The 27,094-nt window shown below is 40.3% G+C and overlaps 1 protein-coding gene across 1 annotated transcript; it reads left to right on the top strand.

The window, feature by feature from the left end:
* Positions 1–897: 897 nt before the first annotated feature.
* Positions 898–4,517, top strand: LOC308563546 (spermatogenesis-associated protein 31D1-like; the record flags this gene model as incomplete). Its single annotated transcript, XM_081150775.1, is given in 2 exon segments — positions 898–4,480; positions 4,483–4,517. Coding segments are annotated over 2 exon segments (3,618 nt in total).
* Positions 4,518–27,094: the final 22,577 nt, after the last annotated feature.

The following is a 27,094-nucleotide window of genomic DNA, read 5'->3' as shown; positions in this document are numbered from 1 at the left end:
TTGAATGTCTGAGTTTCCCAGGGAGAGGAGAGAAATGAGCCCCAATCCCTCATTATTTTTGTTCTCAGCGTCCGGACAGAGACAAGAGGAGAAGGAAAGGTGGGACACAGGAAGGTAAGGTTCTGCCTGTACCACCCGAGCTCCCCAAGGATGACCCTCTCTCTCCTTTCCATGAGGAATCAGGTCCATGATCTCTGTCAGTTGGTAGATAAGCCCCTCTCAGGAAACAGAGTCCTCAGAGGAGGGGCTCATGGAGACAGTGAGAACCTGAGACACTTCTCAGATTCTCTGCTCTGCTGTCCCTGCGAACGAAGCAATGATGTACTTGGGCCGTGGGCATTGCCCAGTAGATGTCCAGAGTCCGGACTTCTGTCTCCTGACTTTGGGAAAGTTCTCTGGCTGTAGGTGATCCGATTCCTCTTTGTTGTAACCACTGACGTCCCTGCTGCACAGAGTGGTTCTGAGCATCAAAGGGGGTAATGTGTATAAAAGCACTTTACTAATGAAGCCACACACATGGGGACCTTATTAATATTATCATTGATCACTTGACCTCATCCACCAATTCCTGGGGCTTTCAGAGTCTAGCAACCCAACGGTCTCCCACATGGGGACTCCTGGGTAATGCCCGTGTCTGCCTTCATTACATGTAACACTCTCCTGGTTTCCCAGGTTTGAGATATTACAACAGGGAAGAGCAGGAGAAAAGGAGGCTGATTTCTGTCCTGAAAAGGTGACTGGTCTTCCCCCCTTTTTCCTGATCTCTCTCTAGCATGCTCTATGCAATTCCAGGGATTCCGTGGAGCCTTCCACAGTCATGGGCGGGGGTTGCCATAGGAACGGGAATGTGAGTGAATGCCTTGGGGCGAGTGTCACTGAGTACATGTGAAGTCATGGATGTGGAGCAGTGTGAAGGGGCAGCGGGCCAGTAGGTCCTTTCCTTGTTCTGGTCCTGGCTGCAGCTGTGTACCTCCTGTCTCCTGCAGCTCCCTGGGCCAGCATCATGATACCATCCGCTTTCGTCAACTTTTATGTCCAGACCCCTCCTGTGAGGTGTGTAATAATGCAACTGCTGAGATCAATCAGCTGCTGTCCTCAGAGGCCCTCGAAGGTTCTGCTCTCTCTGTGTCCCCTGTGGCTTCCACAGCTCCTGTGACTGAGCCACCATCCACTCAGTCCTCTGCCTTCGCAGCAGTCACTCCAGGAGACCTAATGCCACCTCCTCTGCCTGAGCCTTCCCCACCTCCGCCCTCCGTTCTCTCCCCTAACCCAATGACCCCCTTGGGTAATTTTCTGTCACCCTCACAGCCAGGTCAAACTCTGCCTCCAGAACCTTCTCCTCCCTCGGAATCCAAATTCCCAGTGAGCCATTCCCCACCTCAGCCAAAAGACTTGTTCTCATCAACCTTGACACAATGTGATTTCCATCAAGAGTTGCCTGCCCTCCATTCTACAAAGACCTCTTTTGGAGGAGACCCTGCAGCCAAACTTATAGATCCTCGACACCTCTTATTTCTCAGCCCTGATGAGCATGACTCAGTACAGCAGTACTCATATCCTAAGACCTGGGATGACCTTTTAAAGCAAAAACTTATCCAGCTTTTCTGGGGTCTTCCATCTCTGCACAGCGAGTCCTTGCCCTCTGCTGTCCATGTCTCAAGTGACTATTCCTCAATCTTTATTTTCAATAGCATGTCAAATGCCTTCACAGGCCAAGAACCCCCAGTACTTCCTTATCATCTGTCTCTATCTTTGCCTGAGGTCTACCCTCAGCCCTTGCCTCAAACCCTGCCCCAATCCCAGCCCCTACCTCTCACTCGGATCCAACCCCAGGCCCACCTTCAATCCCCACACCCAATCCTTCCATCCAGTCCCATTGCCCAGATTAGGGCCTGTGGAGTATATTTCCACACACCCCAGAATGAATCAGAACTTCTCACCTCATCTGAAATTGAACACCTGGAATATAATGTGTTGCAGAAGAAACAGGAAAGTTTGTGGGGTTTACCCTCTGTGGTTCAAAGTTCTAAGGAATACTCCTGTCCTTCAGCTCCCACTTATACTTACCGTCGGCCCTCTAAGGCCCATGCTTCAATCTCCATCAATCCTTTTGAGTTTCCTCTCAGCAGTGAACTTCGAAGGAAATTTGAGCATCACCTTAGAAAGAGGCTCATCCAACACCGGTGGGGCCTGCCCCGCAGGATCAATGAGTCTCTGTCACTAATGAGGCCTCAGAACTATTGCTCAGACATACCTGAGTCAAAGAGCAGTTATGGCCTCTCATGGATCTCTTTGTATAAGGGCCAGAGTAGCAAAAATCTATATGTTGGATTGAGCCAACCAGGAAGCTTCTACGAGAGGGGCTCAGAAATGTTTCAGCTAGACCAGGATGAGGGGAAGGGTGTGGGACACAGCCAAGAGAATGATCCAAAAGCTCATCTGTTGAGTGACTCAGAGAGGTGTTCTGATAAGTGTGTGAGAAATGATTCTTACATGAGGACTCTGTCAGTGCAGAGTGTAAGCCAGAAGCAACTGGAAAAAGGCCTGAAAGCACATCTGAGCAAGAAGTTTGAGGAAATCAATGAGGGTCAGCTCCCTGGGACTGTGCATAGTTCATGGCATAGTATCAAGCAGACACTTCCTGTAAAATTCAACACCGAAATAAAACAGAGAAGCTTGCCACCATCAGTGGGTGGGGACTACTGCCTGGACACATCCGAGGAGCTTCCTTTCCTGGAATCTGGTACACAGCAGATGCTGGAAGCCCACATCACCAAGTTTCGTACAAGGATGTTGAGGGGTCTTCCCACCAAAGTCCTTGAATCCATAGAAGTCTTCAAAATGAAAGATGCTTCATCCCATTCCTTGATCGATCCTAACTCTTCCTCCTCAACCAAACTGACTTCTGAAGAGAACACCAAATCTGGGGAATTCACACCCCTTAGAGGAAGCTCTAAATCCCTTCACAGGGATGAGGTGGGAACAGAAAATTCAGCCACCGTCCTGAATCTTCCTCTCCCTGCCGCCTCACTTGTGAGCAAGGAAGGACAGGGGACCCTGAGACAATCACCCTCTGATATCGAACACGGACTTTCCGAGGCAATTCAGAGAAATTTGAATTCCAAACCGACTCTTCTGCCTGTCACAAACAGCATCAGTGGCGAAACAAGTCAGAGACATTCTCTGATAGCTGACATTCAACCCCCAAAGCTGCCTGCAAGGCAAGCAGAGACTGGACATGAGCCAGGGGATAAGAGTGTGAATTCTAGCAGCAGAGCAGAAATACAAGAGGGCACAGATAGAGAGAAATCAGAACCTGCTTCCATGTCCAAAGTGTCCGGGGTAATAGTCAGGGCTGAGGAGCTCGATGCTCTTCAACCCGAAACTGGTGACGAATTGACAACCAGCAAGCTGGGAATCTCCCAAAGGATAAATGTGAATGAGAGTGATGGAGACACTGCTGTGACCACTGAAAAACCACCATCAGAAATATCAGTTCTCCAAGATCCTAACTTATCAAACCTTAAAAAGCAAGTAATTGCTGAGTTAAAGCTGAAGTTGGAGGAGAGGACACCTAGCCAGGCCCAAGGCCAACCCGCTGACATGTCCCATGACTCAGACAGCTTGACTTACAAAGCCTCCCTGACCCACGCTCAGGGTGTCTCCAGTGTGGACGAGGCAGCTCCCCAGGTGCTGCATGTCCACTTGGAGGACAGAGGAGTCAGTGTGGACCCGCGGCAGGAACCTTGGCTTCCTAAGAACTTGTTAAGGTCGTGCCGGTATAAGATTTTCCCACCATCTGAAAAGAAAATGAGTCCCAAAGGCTCCAAATCAGAAGAGCATGGTGCAGGAGATGCAGGGCTGAGAATTTTCCAGCCTAGAAGGAAGAGATTTCCTTCTCAGGACACAGCTTCAGAGAAGGGACAGTCTCCTCCTGATAGTCTTTTCCTAAGTAAAATGAAGAGCTTTTTTCAATGGCTTCATCCTGAAATAAAATGCGAAAAGCAAGAAAACCCTCAGGAAAAGGGCAGCCCCATATCCTCTGTGCAGAGCAGAGGCCCAGTTAAAAGCAGAGTTGTCTTTCCTGCAAGGATGCACGTTCATACAGTCATGTCAGACACTGGGAAGTTCCCAGAAGAGAAACTGGGGCTCTGGCCCACAATAGATTCCACCTGCCCTAAAGAGCCCCTTCCCTCTGCAGAGAAGTTTGGGAAAACTCTCCAGAAGGCACCAGTGCAGGCCCAAGCAGAGCTTGTCCAGGGGCATCCTTTCAGCTCCAGGGCTCCCTCCTGTAAAGTGACAAATACCAAGTTCAGCCACCAAGCAGCTGTCTTTGCTGCCCAGAGCTCTACCAGAATTGAATGCAGACAGCCCCAGAAAGTTGTGGTATTAAAGGGCCAGCAATTATGTCAGAAGCATCCCCGATTTGTGCCCTGCAAGGGGACTATGCCTCATCCAAGCCCCATCTGCAGGCCTCAAGCTGCCCATGGGCCTCTTGCCATTCTCACCACTGCTGAAGGCACTGTGTTGAGAGGTCAGTCTGCACGATTTAGACATGCAATGCTTATCCAGAAGTTCTAGGGGCAAAAATCCCCCCCTCCCCCAAAAATGTCTTCCTTGTGAAGAATACTGACTTGCCTAATAAATGTTTCTCTAATAATAGTGATGTCTTTTCAGTGTCCAGTGTTGGGGGCATGGGTCTGGGGAATCTCAGGGCTTGTGCTTAGGGGAAAGAAAGGAGTTCGTTCAGCTCCTGATTGCTTCCTTTGGCTTCCAAAAGTAAGCAGCCCCCTGGAGCTCTTGGTGAGAAATAGATATCCTGTGCCCTCCCCCAAAGCCCACTTCCTCTCTGACAAAGTTTGAGGAGATGGGCTCTGTCTCCTACTGCATAGCTTAGCCTTGATGAACACGGATAGCAGCCCACACCTTCCCCCTCAGGGATGCCTCATACCCTTTAGGGCATAGGGAAGACAGACCTTCTACATCTGAAGACCAGGGTGGGTATATTTTTGAGAAAATATCAGTGAAGACAAGACAGTGGCTTAGTCATTATTAGAAGTCAGTGATCAGAGGGCCCCACAGGTGGGTGAACCCTGAGTGGGAGTGTTTGGGGGGATATTGCTGCAGTGGATCTTGGGCTGGTTGGGGTAAGGTCTAGGAATGGCATAGACGTTGCTCAAAAATATCTCTTGTGGGTCACATTAATGTGTTGGGGAAGCATCCTTAACCTTGGCACTGAAGTATGCCTACTGGAAAGTCACCTTGGGGGAGTGGTTCCTGTCCCTGGGTATTTCTTCAGAGTGAGAGACTAATGATATATATATTTTGGTGAGCAAAAGCATCACTCAGCTACCAGTGGTAGGAATGTTAACCAGACAGCCCAGATAAAATAAAGCTGAAAGTAAGGAAAAGATGCCTTAGAGTGATCAAAAAAATAAGAACAAAAGAGGAGAGTGACTGTGCTGGTGGAACAGAGGTTTATGCCTCAGCAGCCCCACATTGGGACACTGTCTTGCTTCCAGCTTCTCAAACTGACCTAAGCTCCACCTGCTGAGGATCAGAGCACTGCACAGCATACTGACGCCTTACACCAAAAAGGCATGGGGCTGTTCCTTGAGCACTAAACATTGGCAGGAATGTCATCAAACACGGCATCCCTGTCTTTGGGAAAGGTGATCTTGGTGCCTTCCTTCCATCCATGCTTGATGGAAATACGAAGGATCTTGCCCTTAGTGTGTACAGTTCACCTACCAGGATGGAGATAGCAAAACCACCTTTGATACGGTTTTGGTGGAGCTGTAATAAATCTCCCAGAACACCTGCAGCTCATGAAGCACAGGTGAGTTCTAGACTATGCACCAGGGTTACAGACACTTGAGGGCTCACCAAGGACCTCCATGGAATGCTTTTTCTTTTCTTTTTTTCTTTTTGGCCAAACCTACACACATGCCCACACTTACTGTACTCTGGAGGGAAGGCAAATCCACTTGTACAGACTGAAACACAAAAATGGAATGTGTCCTTGTGAGCACTTCAGGTAGCTTTTCTAGTAAGCCTTATGAATCCTGAGTGTAAAGAGAAAAAAGCACAGATGTCTACCACAGCCCCCTCTCACTGCCACACTTGTATCATCTTGTCCAGAGTTATGCCATTGGCCTTACAATGTCTGAAGGTTGGGATCAGAGGAAAAATGCAGACTTTTTGAAAGTCCTAGTAGGGACAAAAAAGTGGAATGGGGCCCAAGGCAGGGAACTTGAAGGGGTGAGCAGGCAGTGGGGGGCTCTAACACCCATATGGACAAGCAGCCAATAACCCAGCCAGCCAGTTCCTACATCATCTCCCTCAGGGTCCCTTACTTCCACTCCAGTGCAGTTACTGCCACAACGTAGAGCTTACTACCAGGAACGCCTCTGCCATCGGGAATAATACAGTCTGACCACCTGCCCTTTGGCCCTGTCCCCTATCCTGCCAGCACAGATGCCCACTAATTTTCCAGCTCCAGGTCATTCATTTTTCCACTCACTCCCTGTCAATCCACCAAGCTCTTGTCTTCCTCCCTTACTAAGGTAGACTTGATGGTCCATCAGGCAAGTTGACATTTAAAAATCTCCACTACAATGGGCCCCTTCCAGTCCCCTTTAATCTTTCCTTTCTGGCAAAATTTCAATTTTGTCTTTTTCCAGAAATGTCTTCCTATAAGTAACAGATCACTATGGGATTAAATCTCACAATTCTCCTGGTGCCCTGGAACTACCTGGAAATCACTCATTCATCCCACCAATAAAGACCCCCTGCTTACTAACAGGTGAACAAAACAAATGGAGCTTAGGTCCCTGTTTCCTGAGTCTGTTCTCTCCCCAAAGCTACTTAACTCTATTTCAAATCTCACTTTCCTCAAAGTGAGGCCATATCCACTTGCTCAACAGATGTGCTAGACCACTGTTCACAGAGGCACTGGAAGTCACGACATGGGAACTTTTCAACAAAACACTTAAAAAAATCAAAAAACACTTTCACATTCTTCATTCTTCCTTTCCTTTTTTCTTTCTGTTAAAATGAAAGAGGTTTCCTTGCCAACCTCAAAGGAATGACACTCCCTGAAATCACCTTATTGAGAGAGAGCTAAATTCCCAACTTGATGGACTGATGCACCCTTGCCAGGCATCCCTTCGCCCCCTCCCTCTCCTTATGAGGAACCCAACATCTTTTGTTTTTTTAAAGATGTTAACACAGAAATGTTTAAACGTGCATAAGAGCAGATAGAACAACATATCTTCCCATGTACCCTCACCCCGCTTTCACAATTACCCTTTGGCATGTGTAATACAGCCCAGGTTCACAGGGAAGTGGAACAGCCCCCGAAACATCTTGTCATCCATCTCTCAGGCATACGCTGTGTGCCCATGTCCAAGCTCTCGTTTTTCTTTGATACTCATCACGTGTGGAACACACTCATGCACCACAGATGTAAAGAGCATTGAGCTTTAAAGGTTTTTACAATCAGTTCTGCTCTGCCTTTTAGACAACCCCGAGGAGTCATTTGATGATTTCTTCTCTCAACTCCATAGAAGAGGGAATCTTACAGAGTAAACCCAGTGCACAGCAGAGATGCTCCTAATCACACAGTAACTATGCTAACATGCTGAATGCACAGGAGTAGAACACTACAGAACTGGCATTGGTAAATGTTTTCAAGTATTTAGAAGAAACGTTTTTTCCTATTACCCATGAAAATGACTTAAACACAGTAGATCTGACACACTTGTTTTTCTTCCCAAAATGCCATTAAAAGTAAAAGATTGATGAAAATATGCTCAATATCATTAGTCATTAGAAAAAAATGCAAATCAAAATACTATGAGATAGCAACAGACACCAAAAATGGCTTGAATCAAAGTCAGATGAGTGTCACTGAGAATGTGGGGAAAGTGGAACCTTCATACACAGCTGGTGGGAATGAAAAATGGTGCAGCCACTTTGAAAAAGTCTGGCCCTTCCTCAAAATGTCAAACACAGAGTTACCATGTGACCCAGCAAGTCCACCTCTGAGTGAACACCCATGAGACCTGAAAACACGCCCGCACCAAAACCCGTAAGCAAATGTTCACAGCAGCAGAATCCAGTATTCATCACAGTCAAAAGTTGGGAACAACCCTAACGTCCATCCACTGATGAACGGAAAATAAAATATGGTATATCCGTGCCATGTAATATGTTTCGGCAATAAAATATTAATACCTGCCGCAGCACGGAGGAACCTCGAAAGCACTGAGCTAAGTGAATGAAGCCAGTCACAAATGATCACATGTGACCCCATTCATGTGAAATGCACAAAACAGAGAAAATTAGGGAAACAGAAAATATATTAGTGGTTGCTTAGGGCAGGGAGTGGGGGTGGGGAAGAGACGGATGTTAACAAAATGCTACCAGGTTTCTTTCTGAAGCCATGAAAATGTTTTAAAATTGGCTGGGGACACACATATCTGGGGATATACTAAAATTATAAAGTTATACAGTTTGTGAATTATACGGTATGTGAACTATATTTAAATAAGGTAAAACAAGTAAAGGATGTAAAAAGAATAAGTACTTGAGAAGGACAGTAGGGGAGAGGGAAGATGAACGGTGTCAGCACGTTTCTGGAGCTGGGCCGGGGAGCGGCTGGCGGGCGGGGCGCTGGCCAACCGGGCGCAGCGCCAACCCCAGGGCGCGGGACTGGCGCCGGGCAAGGACCGAGGGGCTCCCTGCGGTAAGCATCTTGAACTTGTCGTTCTTTCATTGCTTTTGTTTCATATTATGTATAATTTTAAAACATGTTTTATTCTTGGCGGGGTCATGACCTCCAGTAATTTGTAAAACCCTTCTGAAAAGTTCTGCGCTTCCGACGTGCAGGGGGCGCCGGCTTCGTGCCCGGGACGGGCCGCCGGTGCCGTCAGGCTGGCATCGGCTTCTGGGCCTGGGCACGGCGGGGGTGGCAGCCGCGGAAATCAAAGCTAGAAATCTCAAAGGCCACGCACAATTCAGGAAAACCACCAACGGTCCATTTAAAAATGTATTTATTTGAAAATAAACTTGTAGAAGAGTTGCATGCACGGTAAAACCAGAAACCCCTTAACCGGGTTTACCTACTAACATTTTGACTTATTTGCAGTTTCTCTCCTCTCTGTCTCTGTCTCTGTTTCTGTCTCCTTACCTCCCTTCCCTTTCTCCTACATATGAACACACACATATATGAAAACTATGCATGCATCCCTGCAGACTTTAGTTCATGCATCACGCACTTTCTCCATCAATATTTCATTGTATATTTCTTTAAAAGATTCTCTTATATACAGTACGGTTCTTCCCTTCAGTAATCTAACATTTGACATAAAAATTTTAATCAATTTCCCATTGAGAGTCAATTTTTGTCAATTTATCAAGTAATGTCCTTTGTGGCTTTTTAAAAAAACATCCGTTATGGGATTCAGTCTAGGAGCACACGCTGCACTGAGTTGTCATGGCCTTTAGTCTCCTTGGATCTGTATCAGGTTCTCAGCCTTCCCTTTTTATGACAATGCCATTTTTTTTAAAATATTTTTTAATTGATTTTAGAGACAGAGAGGAAGGGAGAAGGGGAGAGAGAAACATCAATTGGCTGCTCCCTGCACGCCCCCTAATGGGGATCAAGTCGGAAACCCGAGCACATGCCCTGACCCGGAATCAAACCAGCAACCTCTGGTGCATGGGACAACACTCAACCAAGCCACCCAGGCCAGGGCGACAAGGCCATTTTTTGAAGAACGTATTCAGTGTGCCATTTTTATAATGCCTTCTCACCTGGAAAATTTTTGGTGTAGATTATCTTATTCAGATCTTAAAGGATGATTTTCCATCTGTAGTCCTAGGGACCTTAGGGACAGACGGGACCAGTCTTGCTAGAAGTAAACGATACCAGAAGTACAAAGGTAAGTGGAGGGGTTTTTCTAAACAGAGACACCTCTGGCAGTCAAGGGAGGCTAAGAGGGGGAGGCTAACACTGTACCTCACTTTTGGATGGAGACAATGGGGAAGCTGTGCATGCAGGAGAAGACACAGCACGGAGCTGTCATTACTGGTAAAACATCCTCATATGGGAGGGAGAGGATGGGGGCCTGGGGCCAAGACTGTTCCATCAGCCTCAGAGGGAACGCAGGCAAGAAAAGTAAGAAAATGACACAGGGCTTCATCTCAGCAGTTTATAATCTAAATAATGAAGCTGTAGTGGTTATAACTATTAAAGGATTAGCTGGCATGGGGAGAGGAAGTAAACACATATACAATGTCAACAAAAACTGCATTATTATGCCAATAAGAATTTTGGTGAAAAGTTTGAAAGTAGGTGGGGAAAACAACCATTAACATTTCATGGGTGTGATAACACCCCAAAATGTATTGCTAAATATAATCACAATCATGCTCATTAGAAGTTATGCTAAAGAGAAGCCCACTCCCTAATCAAGATGAGTTTGGTCCTGTGTGTTGTGGACTATCACAATTGCTCTGTAAAATAAAGAATTAAAAATTCTTTTAAAGAGAAGGAACTTTGCAGAAGAAAGGGGGAGCAGCAGTGCTAGACACTGTACGGGTGAAGGGGTTTTTTCACTGGCTTCTTATGGAGAGCAGAGTTAGTATAACCAACTCCAACTTGTGTTTGAACCTTATCTGAACACATATAAGCCTGGGCCAACAGGCAAGTCCTGGGTTGCCAGCAAAAGGGAGGCAACCCAAGTATACAAGTGGTAACAGTGACCAAGCATCTTCATGGACATTGCCAGATATTTTGATTTAGACTTCGAAGGCTAATCTCAGACACCACAAGCCAATGTAAGAAGTGCAGATGAAGGGAGACACCTCCACAAGGACAAAAGTGAAACTAAAAGCAGTGACACTTGCTATTCATTCTGTGAATGAGCCATACTGACAGCTCATGTGTCTGGCTTGGTGGCCATTGGTTATTCTGGGGCCTTGCTGTCTCCAGCTAGTTTAGCAGTCTTCCTTACAAGATGTGGACCCCCTGGACACGGAGGCTTCTACGACTCCGAGTGACTGGTAATCACTGCTCTGCCAATAGCCCAGACAGGACGACATTTGAGACCTTTGGACTTTTGGTTTGTTAACCTCCAATACTTGTGTGTATGTGTTCTGATGTATTTGCGATTTGGATTAAACCCTCAAGTAATAAAAGCTAAGTTGACAGCATAGTCATCTGTGTTGGTTCACTGTTATTACTTGGTGTCGGGAACCTAGAGGGCCAAGTGACCACCTAGGGTCCTGGTCTCAATCAGGTGCCCCTGATATTACCTGGGGGGTCAGGACATGAATGGCTTATAGGAAAGACGATTCCCACAGCCGGAGTGCTTATGACACTTCTTGTGCATTTGACATTACCTCCATACTTGTGTATGTGTGTTTCCTTTTTTTTTTGTAAAGCACTTCCTTGCATTTCCTCATGATATGCTAAAAGTTTATCCTATATATTTACTGCCCAGGCCTAAAATCAGCCAAGGAGCCATAGTTCCTTTTATTGGTAAATGGTACAAAAAACTAGTATTTGGGCATTAGGTTTGCTCATTGCTACTGGTTTGTTTCTAAATACTCTTAGCTGAAAGAGCAGGGAAATATATGTATGTATGCTACACTGTGTATGTACATGTCTCTATACGTAACTGTCTGTATCTGTGTTAAGTTTAAATGAGTTCATACTGATGTCTCCAAGTCAAATTCATTACCACATGGATCTGTCTGACCTTGTCCCCATGTTTATCTATAACCGCCCACTCCAATAGTGAGAAACCTAGCTCCTACATTAAAGATGCCCTTACTTACTCATTGCTCCATTTTATTATACAGATATTTAGTAGTTTCAGAATTGTTAACCTATACGCCCCTGAGAAACAACTTTATCAACTTAGGTTCTATGCTATTTTTACCTTTAGTTTTATAGTCTTCACTAATTTCTGAACTTACTTAGAATAGCACCTTTTCTGCTCACTTCCTTCATTGAAGTTGTTTAGTATATTTGTAATACAGCTGGATGTTTTTAGCATGTCTGCATCCCATCGTGGGATAACTTGACCAATTAAATAATTTTTTTTAATTGGCAAAAGTTAAAGTCCACTCTTAGTGCTGTCAAAGTCTATGGATTTTTGACAAGTGCATGGCATCATATGCAGATCATTACAGTATCATACAGAATAGTTTCTCCACCTCTAAAGACCCCCTATATAATAACAGCCTCACAAATCTCCAGCAATCACTGATCTGTTCATTATATCTATAGTTTTGCTTTTTCCAGAGGGCATACAAATTAAACCTTATAGTATATAGCCTTTCAAACTGGTTTCTTTCACTTATCAATATATATTTAAGAAGTATCTATCTATGTCTGGCTTTCTTTTTACTGTAAAATAATATTCCATTGAATGGGTGTCTCATTCACCTATCAAAACCATCTTATTTGCTCTCAGTTATTGGTGATTAAAAAGCTACTATAAACATTTTGTGTGAACATAAGTTTTCAAATTATTTGAGTAAATATCTAATAGTACAATTGCTGAAATACATAGTAAGATTTTATTTACCTTTGTAAGAAAACTGGCAAACTGTCTTCCACTGTTTCGCTATCATTTTGTATTTCCACGAGTAATTAATGAGAGCTCCTGCTGTTTTACATCCTTGTAAGCCATCAGTACTGTCAGGTCTGGACTTTAACCAATTTAACAGATGTGTAGGGGTATATCATTTTTATTAGAAATTCTAAATGACAAATGATGTTGAACATCTTTCCACAAGTTTACACAGACATCATTTGATGAGGTGTTTGTTTTAGATCTTCTGCCAATTATTATATTGGTTGTGTATTTTAATGATTGTGTTTTAGGTGTTTTTACATATTTTGAATATTAGCTCTTTATTAGATATGTTTTGCAAGTATTTTCTTCCAGTTTATGACTTGTCTATTCATCTTCTCTCTAATGACTTTTGCAGAGTATAATTTTTTTATTTTAATATAGATCAACATATCAATTTCCCGCATGGGTCATGCTTTCAATCAATCATCTAAAATCTTGTCATTAAACCCAATTTTTTTCTGATGTTTTCTTCTAGAGAGTTTATATTTTAGTACTATATTTAGACTTAAGATACACATTGAATTAATTTTTGTGAATTGTCTAAAGTCTCTATTTAGGTTTCTTTTTTTAACATATGGGCATCCAATATTTCTAGAACATTTGTTAAATGAATAAAATGTTACTTTTGAACAAATATCCTCTCTATTAATTATCCTTATCTCATTTCTACATCACCCATCTTTCCAGAAAAATAAAACTAGCTAATGATCTACTAAATCTCAACACAGTGTAATTTGGCCTCTGCTCCATTATTCCAACAAGTTTACTCTGCATCAGTCAGTAATATTAAAGTAGCATATACTTTGAAAAATTTTGTAACTTACAGTTTCCTAAAGATGACCAATTATTACTTAAGTTATAATTACTTTCCTATTAAGTGTTTAATAAAGCTTAGTATATATGCACTTGTACATTAAGTAATAATTTCACATGAGTAGTAATAAAAAAATCTACCCATTTCTTTTAGGGGACTTCTGAATAGTGTTGCATCCTTGGTCATTCAGGATTGATTTTGTTCTTGGCTTGTTTATGTCTGGCTGGTCCTCTGCTATATATCCCAATGTTTGTCTTTTAAATGTATAGTATGTCTATTATTTTAGATAAGAAACTTTAGTAGAAGAAGGACAACAATTTTGACTTACTTGGTCTCTCTAGATTGGGTAGCACAGTGCACTGAAAATAATTTTAGTTTGTAAAAACAATGAGTATTATAATTACATGATGTGTTAGTCTCTGTATTGCTTATGGTACTCAGTTGCAGGTAAACTCTTGATAGTTAAAGGTATAAAATGGTTTATTAAAATATTAATTAATTTGCAGTATCTCTAGAAGGGTCAAAGAGTGGGCTTGAGTGAAACATGACCAGAAAAAGCAGTTGAGGCAACACCCAGCCAGATGACAGGACAAAATGAAGCTGCTACTGTCCTGCAGCCAGCTGGATGCTGGACCCTCTGTCCCAGCACTTCCTGCAGAAGTGAGTTCCTCTGTTTTAGAAATAGTGTGTGTGTGCATATGTAATATTTTAAAAGCAGTAGTAGCACATTATATGTACTTGACTTATTTTATATCAGTATATAAACATGTGTTATCCTTTTATATAGTTGCATAACATTACTTCTTTTTCTCTCTAACAATCCAGAAATACAAAATCATTCTCAGTTCTCCTTGTAAAAATTTGAATATACACCTGTGTTATTGCCAGGAATTTATAAAGGTACTTTTAAATTTACTTTTAACTTTTAATTTAAAATTTTTAGTTTTAATTTTTAATTTACCTTTAAATAATTGCCAATGACTATTTTTCTGTAAAGTTATGTGATTTGTCTTCAGGAAATTATTCGTTGTCTCTGTATAATATTTATATAGTTGTTTGTCCTTTTTCATTTTTCAGATTTCTTATAACATTTTGGATAATGATACTGTATTACATCATTATTTACATACTTATTCTCTATTGTTTGAATTTTACAGTTATAAAGAATTTTTCAAATTTGATTTTGTCAAAAGTACAAATACATATCCCTTATTTTTATTTGATATACATCTTTAGGATGTATCTTTTTCCCCATTGGAAAAATCCATCCTTTATATTATTCTTATAGATCCCAGCTCTCTTTTACACTCTCAGGCAGATAACCTATTTGAGACCATGCAGAACCTAGAATTCATTCTTGACCCACCTGATGATTCATGATCCATGAGCAATGATCCACAATTAAAGCTCAAGCCTTATTGGATATTGTCATTCATAAGACTCCTATAAGTTCTGCTCTTGGAATGACTGAATCAGAAATAAATATCTTGAGCCTGTAGATAGGGCAAAGATATCTTTAAGAGGCTGTAGGTAATAAAAAAGGGGGGAACTAGCTATGATCTTACTTTCACCCTCAATCTCTGACTTAAATACATCATTGTTTAAAAGAGTCCTAATTATTTGCAGGGATCAACCAGAATGCATTTTTTAAATTTTACAGAATCTTTTTTTAAAGGGGGAGAGAATTGAGGCAAGTTAACTAAAAATAAATAAATTTTATGTTTCTATCTAAAGTTGTTTATGTTCACCAAAGATGTCAAATCAGAGGAAGAAAAAAATGCCCTTATTTTTACACTGGCTGCTAGCATATGGAAGTATTTTTCAATCACTGTCTTTTAAATTGATTTTATTTTATTTATTTTTTAAATTGATTTTAGAGAAAGAGGAAAGGGAGAGAGAAAGAGATTTATTGTTCCACTTATTTATGCATTTATTGGTTGCTGCTTGTATGTGCCCTGATCGGAGTTCAAACCCTCAACCTTGGCTTATTGGGAAGATGCTCTAACCAACTGAGCTACCTTTCAGGGGTTTCCATCTTATTTATTTTTTTAAAGATTAATTGTTTCTTTTTAAATAGTGTGCATTCATGTTTGCATTCTACCATTTTCAGCTTAGCATTACGGAATAAGTATTTAATATAATGTTACTTTGTCTTTATAAGTACAAATCTTAATGACATCATAATTGTGCTAAGTCAAAAGGGATTGTAAGGAGGTTGACAGACTACAGACACAGAAAAGATTCTACAATAACAAAAGATAGTGAACTTGAGTATTTGGCTATATATGCAGGAGCTGAAACAGCATATCCCCAGGAAGCACAATGTCTTCCAAGTTCACCCAGGGCACCCCATGAAGTAATAAACTGTGTATGATGCTAAAGTGAAGATTCTGCCAGGCATGAGATGTTCTCTTTGGTGTTCTAAGGGGGGTTGTCTTGGCTCCCGATCCTTCCTGACTGCCATGGAGACTGTGCAGCACTGCTTTTCCAATACGGCAAATATCTCTAACTAAACGACCCTGACACCCACATGCGTGTTTAGTGCGGGACAAGGTAATGTTGAGGATTACATCTAAGGAGAGTTCTCCTGCAGGTGCGAGTCTGGGTGTCTGGCATCACTCCTGGAATGACACTGCAGTGAGTGGAGATGACACTGTGTAACTAACAATTCCTCTGCTATTTGCTATTCAGGTTATTTCCAAACGTTTCTGCTCTAGGCAGTAGTATAAGAAACAAATCGTGCTAATGCCTTCATCCCTATTTGAAAATATCTTTAGTTTAAAACAGGAAGCAGGTTCTTGGCTCTTAGTTAAGCGTGGGTAAGTACAACATTCATTAATCACTGGTTTGGGGTTAAAAAATCCTGAGATTGAGGGTTGACATGATCTTACTTAGTGTGTTCACATCTGGTTTCAAAAATTTTAATCTATTGTCGTCAGGCACTCTGCCTACAGAGGGGCAGGCTAGGGGCAGTAAGCCATGGGCCAAAGAATTTCTGCATTGGAACAATGTTTCTAAGATGCATTCTTTTTCTTTAGCCAGTGTTTGCCGATTATGACTCTGACTAACCACCTTATGTATCATTAAACGACTGGATTAAATTTTGGGGTAAGACTTTTTTATTAACATGGGTTTTATGGGAGAGTATTTTATTGAACTGGCTGAATCCTGGGGAAACCTGGCCTAGACATTACTTAACCTTGGACATTACTCACCTAGCCATCCTTCTGATAACTGGGGGGGGAGTGAAACACTTAGGCTTTCTCGCCACCTTCTCCCAGCCAAGGCCCCAATTATGTAAACACGATACAGCACAGTCGTAACAGATGTCATGTCAGCTCACCTATCCCTGGCTGAGAGCCACCACTGTTCTGGCTCCTGTAAGGCTGGCCCGGGAATTTCTGGGGTGCGGTGTGTCCCCAGGGTGCGGTCTGTGCACCATGTGCGCCCAGTTGACCGCCACCGGGATAGTCGGCTTGTTTCTCATGTACGTTCGGGCAGCTGAAATAATGCCTCCTCCTTCAGCTCCCCAGTTTTCCTTCGCACTGTCCAGATCCAGTGTGAACCTCCCCAGCTTTGATCATTGGCGTTATGCTAACAGTTTGTGATGTGCAGAAAGTGTTTACATTTTCCCATTCTTCTAAAATTGCATCATCCTAACACATTTTCTAACACTCATTTTGAAGTAGGCTTTTATTTTAAAATAAACTACTCTCTCTCTCCTCTGATGACAGTATTTAAAATAAATAAATTGTACTAAATAAGATTGCCAGTCATAAATATTTGTTTTTTCTTTACAAGATTACTTAAAACATAGAAATTAGTTACTCATTACTTTATGACCCTCTCTCATCATTCATGTTTCTATCTCTCCCTCTTCCTTTCTGTCTCTGATATCAATAAAAACATTTTGTAAAAAAAAGAAGAAAACAGGAAGAACTTGAATTTATATTACTATTAAATCTATGTAACATCAATTGAATTATATCTAAACGGTTTTTAGTACTTGATGCTATCACCCTGACTTATGTAAACCAATAAAGGTTAAAATTGATTAATTCTTTGTACTGATTACAGATGATTCATTTCTCCTGACTTTGTGTTTAGTGACAAGATTTGAACATATGCTAAATAATTCTGGGTGTCAAGAAAGTCAAAATTCATATTTTTTCCACTTGCTCAATTATTTCTGCAAATAAATTCAATCCATCTGTTCTTCAGGCTCACAGATAAGCTACAGTGTTCATAATGGAGTTTAAATACATATCCTAGTAATAAAAGACTGGCCTGAGCAGACTTTAGCAGGAAATGAATATAAATTTAATGATCCTTTTTGTCTAATTACTATTGTACTTTCAGAACCTGAATTCATCTCAAGGGTAATGTTTTCCTCTCATTACCGTATTTTATTCTTCAGCTACCAAGCCTTTTCATCTCTACACATCTAATTTTTATCATGTCATCTAAGGAAATAGACTTCACGTCATTTTTCTGCCTTAAGGAGAATAGATGTTGTTATTAAAACACAACTGCTTTCACCCATTACCACCTCTTGTTTCAGGAAGGCGTACACTCCACACGCTGTCGGCCAGCCTTGCTCTGTAGCTGGAAGCGGGAGAGCAGTGATGTAATGATAAACAAGGGGGAGAGACGCCCTGTGGCCTCGCAGGGTCCTCCACGCCCAGCGTTAGCCATGCAGTCGGGGCTCCGAGGGCGGTGGGTGCGAGGGAAGCGGGAGCAGTCAGCGGCTCTCATTCAGGGAGACGGAAGAGCCTGTCGGAGGCACCAACCGCCGACCCGCTGCCGCTGACTGATGCTCTGCCCGCACTCAGGTCTGTCACGGTGACCGAGGACTGCCTACCGTTCACCCGGCAGACGGAGAAGCGGGAGCTAATGCATGGCTTCTAAGCAAATAGGTCATTAATTCTGCTTAATATGTGGGGTCTAAACCTTAAATCTTCTTCTAAATAGCAACCTTTCCCGAGAGACACAGAGAGAGAGAGAGAGAGTGCAAGTTATGCTTGACTAGGCAATAATGATGTCTTTTACAAGAAACAAATTTGCTGTGTTAGATTTTATTTCAGCTTGCACTTTGCAACTGCCACTTGCTATTAAATCTATCAGGGTATATATTAACATGTTAATTAAAATGGCTGAAGAAGATAAGAATTGATGGACTGAGGAGCAGAGGATTGCTTTTTCTTACATTCCATACTGAAGTGAAAATTATTTCTCCATCTGAGCTTATGCTGTTTTTATTTTCTTTTTCATGAGATGATTTTTTAAAAAATGTAGTTATTGAGTTAATCATATTTTATTATTACTTGGCTTCTAATTAATTGCAGGGCATGCAATAGAATGAATTGTTAATGGCTTATGAATCCAATATTTTTCATCAATCAGCATAGAAGAAAGATGGTTTGAAACATGTATGGTCAAGCAATAATTTGAGGTATAATTATACTAACACTGTCTTTATTGAAGTAAATCAGATCTGACTAACCAGGACAGGAAGAGGAAGGTTTACTTTCAAAAGTGACATCAGATAGCTTAGAGTATTTTGTCAATCATCAAACTTTTGAGGTGTCAGGGTTAATAAAATAATTTATTTCAAAAAATTATAATTCTCTGCATAAAGAATGTTTTTAAGTGATAAAAAGAAGACTCAAGTGAATTTATCTTATGTCAATCATAATAAGTATATTTTCTGAAGTTACTTTTGGTCACTCATTTATAATTTAAAAAGTTATTGTATAATTTAGAATATTCAAAATTCATGTATATGTTTTGTAAAATGAATTCTCCCCCAAGAGTTGTGAGCTACTGACTCTTATGTCCTCTAAAATGATTTAGCGCATAATTGAGGTGTTTAGAGCAGGAAACATGTTTTGAGAGGTTTGCTCACTTGCTTCCTGTACCAATTATCTGTCTGTCTTATAAATAATTTATGTAAAGCAAATTCTGATATATACTTTACTATACTTAACACAGATAAACTAAACTTTGTGAAATACATAAATAAGAAATATATCACCCACACTTCCCAATGGCAAATATCTGAGCTTTATTAAAAGCCAATAACAAAACAAAAAAATTGCTCATTACTCCTATCTTTATATTTTAATATTCCATACTATGGAGTACTAATCATTACAATAACGAATATAGAAGTTTGTATAGTAATAATCATCTGACTTTTCATTTAAAAAGATAAATGACAACCTGGCCAGTGTGCTCAGTTGTTGAACATTGACCCATGAACCTGGAGGTCATGGTTCAATTCCCAGTCAAAGCACATGCCCGAGTTTTGGCCTCTATCCCCAGTGGAGGGTGTGCAGGAGGCAGTCGATTGATGATTCTCATCACTGATATTGCTCTCTCCCTCTCCTTTCCTCTCTCTGAAATCAATTTAAAAAATCACACAAGACAATTCTTATTAAAAAAAAAAAAAAAATGACAGAACTATGTATGGGGGAGGGTGAAAACCTACCTGACTAGTAATCAAAATAAAGAGAACTCAAACTTAAGCCATCATATATGCCTTATACAGGACACTCTGAAATATGAGAGGCCCGGTTAAACCGATAAAAGACTATTACTGAATATCAAAAATCCTTTTAAGCAATTTGTAAAGGGAGTCATAAAAAGGTGGTATTTCTTGATCTTGTCAGTCTAGTTTTGGAACTCTCTTCAGGAAAGTACGCAAAAGACACACACAATAAATGTATTGTGGCATAATTAGAATAGATTAATTTTTGGCAGAAAACAATTCAAGAATAGAGAAATGATTAAGCAAACTATAAAAGTTACATTCTATGGAATGTTCTGCAGTGGTTCAACTGGGCATATAATTATCTAAGTTTAAAATGTAAGAAAGCACTATGTATTTTATAATAAAATTATATATGTATATTCATATGTTATATTCTGGTTTCTTATTTCTTTATATGTTTACATGCACATACTTGAGATATTTAAAAATACAGTATACTCTTCAGTTGAACTTAAATAATTGAACTTAGGAAACATTCAGGCAACATTTTGTATGAATCTTTTACTATCTCACTACTTGGTATCTGAAACTTAATATTTATATAATGCTGTGCAAGTATTTGAACTTGCCATCCAAATTTGCATTACTTGAACTCAATATACAATAGAGTTGGATAGTAGGACATACTTGTGTATGTAAATATTAAGAATTATCTTTGCATGGTGGAAATATGGGCTACTTTTTTCTTCTTTTTATATTCATCAACATTTATAATGACGATTTATTTTGCTTATTGGTGAAAAAATGAAGTTGAGAGAGGGAATTTAATAATAGACTAGATTTCTTGACAACATAATTCAGTGTGCTTCAAGTCCCTTTGCACCCTGTGACATCTGTTCTCCTATCTCTCGACAGTATCTAAATCTGTTATGTTTGTACTTTACCTGTGTCTACCCCAGGTTAAACTCTTCATAATTTTGTATAAGGATCAGTATACAGGGTGGGGCAAAAGTAGGGTTATAGTTGTTTGTATGGAAATAATATAGTAATTAATAAATAAACTCTGTGGCCTGGCTGGCATGGCTCAGCAGCTGAGCACTGACCTATGATCCAGGAGATCATGGTTTGATTCCCAGTCAGGGCACATGCTTGGGTGGTGGGCTCGATCCTCAGTAGGGAGGGCAGGAGGCAGCCGATCAATGCCTCTCTCATTATTGATGTTTCTATCTCTCTCCCTCTCCCTTCCTCTTTCTGAAATCAATAAAGATATATCTTTTAAAAATAAAATAAAATAAACTCTGTGTTTTGTGTACCCATGACTGCAAACCTGTTTTTGCTCCACACTCTATTGGGCTGTAAGGTGCAGGTGGGCTACACAATAGAGCTTAGAACCATTATGCTAAAAGGCACTGAATCTGACAGGGGTTCTGAAAATCCTTATGTGCTATGCCAGAGTATGATAGGTCCTTTCATCTAAAAAGTCACAGGAAGGTCCTGTACAGTTTCCAGGCCATTGATTCTGGTAGAGAGCTAAAAGCAGCATGAATGACAGAATGCTGAGATGCTCCATTTAGAAAACATACAGCTGAAAAACACATTTCCTGTTGATAAGAATGAATGCCAATTAAATACATTTCCTCATTTATGTCCTTTACGAGAAATGGTAGCCAAAAGCAAAACAAAACAAACATCATTTCAAATAAGAAACACTTTCTACTTAAAATTGGCAAGCCAGCATTAAGAAAGAATTCATGAGCAATATATATTCAATTCTGAGCTACTCCATCTTTGGAACATAGAGAAAAATCAATATTGTAATTGAACAATGAAAAACAACCACAAAAATAAATTATGTATTTAATTTAGTAACTACATAAATTAATACATATGGGCAAAGGAAAGATAGAATGTAAAATTAATTTGAAACCAAAGGTAAAATTACTTCCCAAGGAAGCAGTTCATTTAATTGGGTACAATTTCTAGAGGAAGGTAGCAATAGCATTTGCTCTGAGTTCCTCTGTTGTCAAAACAAGGGAAAGAAAGAAAAGCCCTCTATCATATCCCTCAGAAAATAAACTAGGAACTTGAGAGAAGCCTACCTTTCTGGTTTCCACTCTACTTGGGAATTATCCCTGAACTCAGTCACTACTCATAGGATGGTAATGAGAGTCTATGCCTCTGAGAACATGAAGTTCCACCAAGAGCTGTGGGCATGTAGGCCAGCATTTGCTCCACACACGGTTCTGTAATATTATCCTACTCTTGATCCCTAACAGCAGAACATATGACTCTATGAAGGAGATGAAAAGTATATGAAAACTTAGATGGCTCTGTACTGCTCTTCTTGGTAATTGAAATAATTCTACATATTACTTGTTTTTGTTTAGCATATATCAAAATATTTTATATTCATCTAGCAAAATGATTGAGAACAGGGGATTTAGAGTCATACCACCTGGATTTGAATAGCTTTGACAATTAATACTTGCATGACAAGTAATCTTTTTCTTATTTTTTGCAAATTAATTTATAAAGATGTTCATTTATACTTACACATATACATGAACAAACAGCTCATCATCCTCCAAAAAGGATGTGTGGTGGTTTAATAGAATAAAATGATATTTTTATATAACTTATTTTGTTCATGGATGGGCTTATTAATAACTCCTACCTCAGATATTTTGTTATGATATGTTAAGATAATAAAAGTAAAATATTGGAAAAACTGTCTGAAACATTTTAGGTGTTCAATAAGTGATAAATTAATATGATGATATTAAAAAGAATTATATAATAATCTGTGAATCCTCACAATATCTCTAGAAAACATTGTAGGCAGCAGTCATTTTTTTTCATGTTCCCAAATAAAGAGACGAGCTCATATAGTTATGTGTTGCTCAAAGCACCGCTCAGGTTAATATCAGAAATATATGAGAGTCACGGCAAGCCTGTTCCTAGCATCCCGCAGCCGTGGATTGCTAACTCGCGTGGAGCCTTTCTAATACAACGTGGTGCTGGCTCCCAGCAAGAAGCCACCCGAGTGGATGTCCTATCTTCCCAAGAGGCAGCAGCGGACGCCGGCCACGCGTTAGGCTCCCACGGGCTGCGGTGGCCCACTCACTGTCCACGCGCCACGCTCCTCCTGCCTCTCCCTCTCCCTCACCTTCACCCAGGAGCCCTTTTCCAGTCTATTTTCTTCTTCCTCTGCACGGCCTCTGGAACCTATGACAATGTTTTCCTGATAAAAAGACCCCGTCCCCAGGCCAGGGGCTTCTTCAGGGCGATGGGAACAAGTTGGTCATTAGAAGTTACATCTCAAGGCTCTAAGCCAGCGTGATTCCTGAGCACCCGCCACTTCCACTTTTCCAGGGAAGAAGTAGCATCTGTAAGTGGATACTTCTCCACTCAGTCTGGCCAATTAATCCAGATTGAGCTTTTCTTTTTCTTTTTTCCCCATGCTTGTATAACCACCCGTATAAGATCCTTCTCTTTTCTCATATTCGCCTCCCGATTTCTGGCCCAGGGCCCAGAGTATGCCACACATTTAATATATTCTGCATGAATACATGCATATTGCAACCAGCATGAAGAAATGCATAACTAAAACCTGCTGGCCTCCGAATGGAATAAGAACGAAAGGGGAAGAAACGGGGAGATGAATGTGGCGCGGAGTGAGTCTGGCTCTAAAGAGCCTTAGCAAAGGCTGTTAACCTTTATTCCTGCCTATTAAAATTATCTTTGCCAAATGATTATTTTAGAAGCCTAGTGGCAGGTGTATTGCTTCTAGCTCACTGATCCTGCAGGGAAACCCACTATCCCACAGCTGGCTTTGCAACTTGTACCATAGATTAAATTGCTTGGTTAGAGGGGAAATCAATTGCTATTTTTACAAAAACTTCACAAAATGCTTGCAATCTACAATCTAATCAAAATCTAAAAGCCCCTTGTAGATTAGTTTTATTGGCTCACTTTATTCTGCAGACCTGATGACATTTCACACAGAACCTGTACTAAATCATTTCTTCCAGCTACAGCACCAATTTTTCTGATAGTTTCCAGAAGGAAATAAGTCCTTGAGTGCTTGCTCATCTTAGGGGTATTATTTTTTCCTTTATATTTTAATTTAGCCAAATTATTATTTTTTTACTATATGCAACATTTTATTTCTGTTTCTTTGGCCATCGATTACAATTTATTCACATTAGTGAATATGAACAGTAAGTCACCTATGGGCAAGGATAAATGCCCTGCCACTCAGGAATCACTTAAAAGGGCACCAAGCATTCACTCAATAAATATTTATTGAATCCCTACCTTGTGTTAGACAAATGGATTGTGGGAGTTGAAGGGAATGAATAAAAATACTTCTACACTGCCCAAAAGAGAGAGATTCAATCCAGTAGCTGTTTTTCTCCCTGATACATTATAATATATGATACCACACTTCTATTTATTATAATATTAAATATATACACACATTATATAAAATGGATCCACTTGTTAATGAATTATTTAATACTTAATTCTGGCTCACAAAATAGGGACTGCTTCTCTTCCTCCCACACACTCATGTGAGTGCACATACTATGGCAGCCAAATCATTTACACTCTCTCCATATCACTCAATGACTTTTTAAAATAAAAAGTGGGTTGTATCCCTACTACATGAAATATTAGAAGTGAGGTTGTTTCCTCTTGTGTTGGTAGAAGCAGGTTTTGTTACAAGCTTCAAGCCATTTTAAAATAACTTCCTTTTAAGTCTGGGCAGCATTCAGAGTGTTGGCATGTCCATTACTGACCAGGGCCAGATTTAATTTAGATACTTTTAAGGTTGAGAAAATAGGAGCTTTCTGCTTCTGCATTTCAATGTCAGCACTTCATACCCAACTGATTGAATTATAAATGACTGAAGAAAGTACAAACATGGCAAATGTCTATTTGAGATGTAAATATCTTCTTCATATGAAATGCCTTCTTTCCTTGACAGAAACAAACTTCAAAGTTCTGTGCACTTCTTGCAATAGAAGGATATTTTCAATATTAACAAGTCTTGATGTGATTAACTTAACAATTGTCTCAAAATCCTAAAATTATAATGGTAGTGAAGAAAAAATAGTGACGTGGGCAGGAAGATGCTAGAGACAAGTGGTTCCTGTACAAGAGCCAAGATATTTAGAGTAATTGTTCTAGTCTAATAGCTTCCTGCTGAGTTAAAGCATTGTGAGATTCTAGGTCTTATTTAGAACCTAAAAGACTCCTTTGTTGTTTCTTATTTAATACTTAACTTTCTCTAGCAGGAAAACTTTGCCTTTTTCCCCCTGAACAAACTCTTTTTGTTCTTGTAATATAAAAGTTGCATCAACAGCTACAGTGGAAAGCAGTATGGAGTGTTCTCAAAAAATTAAAAATGGAACTGCCTTTTGACCCAGTGATCCCACTTCTGGAAATATATCCTAAGAAACCCAAAACACCAACTCAAAAGAATATTTACACTATGTTCATAGCAGCATTATTTACAATAGCCAAGATCTGGAAACAGTCCAAGTGCCCATCAGTAGATGAGTGGGGAAAAAAGCCATGGGACATTTACACAGTGGAATACTACTTGGTCATAAAAAGGAAAGAAATCTTACTTACCCTTTGGATGGGCCTGGAGAGTATTATGCTAAGTGAAATAAGCCAGTCAGAGAAAGACAAGTGCCATACGATTTCACTCATATGTGGAATCAAATGAACAAAATTAAATAGCAAACAAAACAGAAACAGATTTATAGAGAGAGGGCAGGCTGACAGGCTGGGACGTGGTGGTGGGGGCTGGAGAGGTGGAGGGACTGAGCAAAAAAAAAGAGAGAAAAAACTCACGGACACAGGCAACGGTGTGGTGACTAGGGGGTGGGGGGCGGGGAGGTGGAGGGTATGGGGGGTAAATGGTGAAGGACAGAGACTTGACTTGGGGTGATAACACAAAATACAGTGTACAGATGATGTGTTGTAGAATGGTGCACCTGAAACTTGTATAATTTTGATAACCAGCATCACCTCAATAGATTCAATAAAAAGGGGAAAACAATTTTTGAATTTGAGGACATTCCTAAATATTACCTCGTTTTTCACAACTTAGGAATTCATAACAACAGGCTAGTTTTGTTTTGGTTATATCCCTTCCTGTCTCTTTACCGCACAGGTTTCCTCTGTTACACAGTCACTCAGCCTATTGTTAATAATGTTCCTGTTAATGGTGCAAAATGGGTAACACTAATGACTACTGCAATTAATTAATAGCCCAACTACACTATACCACTTTTTCTGTCCATCTTTGGAACAATCTTGGGAGCTCTCCATTAATATGTCCATTTTTAGACTTAGATATTAAGATTCAGGGAAATTAAATAAGGCTCCAATAGTCAAATAAGACTAAGTAGAAAAATTATCGATTAACTCTAAATCTTTCTGCCCCTGGAATCTGGTTATTTACCAAAATATACTTATTTATGCATTTATTCATCTGACTTTTATTGAATTATTACCAGTCTTGGCCTGTGCTATGCTTTAGCAATACTATGGCAAGCGTAACAGGCCCTAAGGAGCCTTAAAGTTAGAATACATTTATTATGCTTCCCACTAGCGTTTTTATTTCATGTAATTTCTTGAAGTAGAACTCTAACCAAATATATTGTGTCTGGAAGAACAAAAATTTAACCTCTAAGGAACTTAACTGAAACATTTGGGGATTTTTTTTTTTTTTGGTTGCCATTTATGTGTTGGGTCTAAATTCAAATCCAGAGATGATCCTTTCTTTGCCCTTTGTTCAAGAGCATTCTTGATGAATAACAGTGCCGAAAGAGTAGATCATCCTCTTAATACATGATGCATTGTTTTCCTTTTACTATATCAGAGGCCCTCCAGTTGGAATATCAATCAGATTCTTATAATCTTTCAAAGAGCCAACTAATATATTTATGCTACATAAAGCTTTAGTAACACATAAAAGTCTGGAGGGCAATTCTGAATCCTATAATTCCTTTATAAATCAAAACTCATTCATGGTTTTCTTAATGTTGTATTATGTTCTCTTTGATTCCTAATGACATCAATGTAACCAATTAGCTTAAGCCTATTTGCTGAATGAGT

The sequence above is a fragment of the Miniopterus schreibersii genome (genome assembly GCF_964146895.1).
Source record: "Miniopterus schreibersii genome assembly, chromosome: 11".
Classification (NCBI taxonomy): Eukaryota; Metazoa; Chordata; class Mammalia; order Chiroptera; family Miniopteridae; genus Miniopterus; species Miniopterus schreibersii.
The sequence above is the reverse complement of the archived record's forward strand: the minus strand, read 5'-3'. Positions and strand labels throughout refer to the sequence as shown.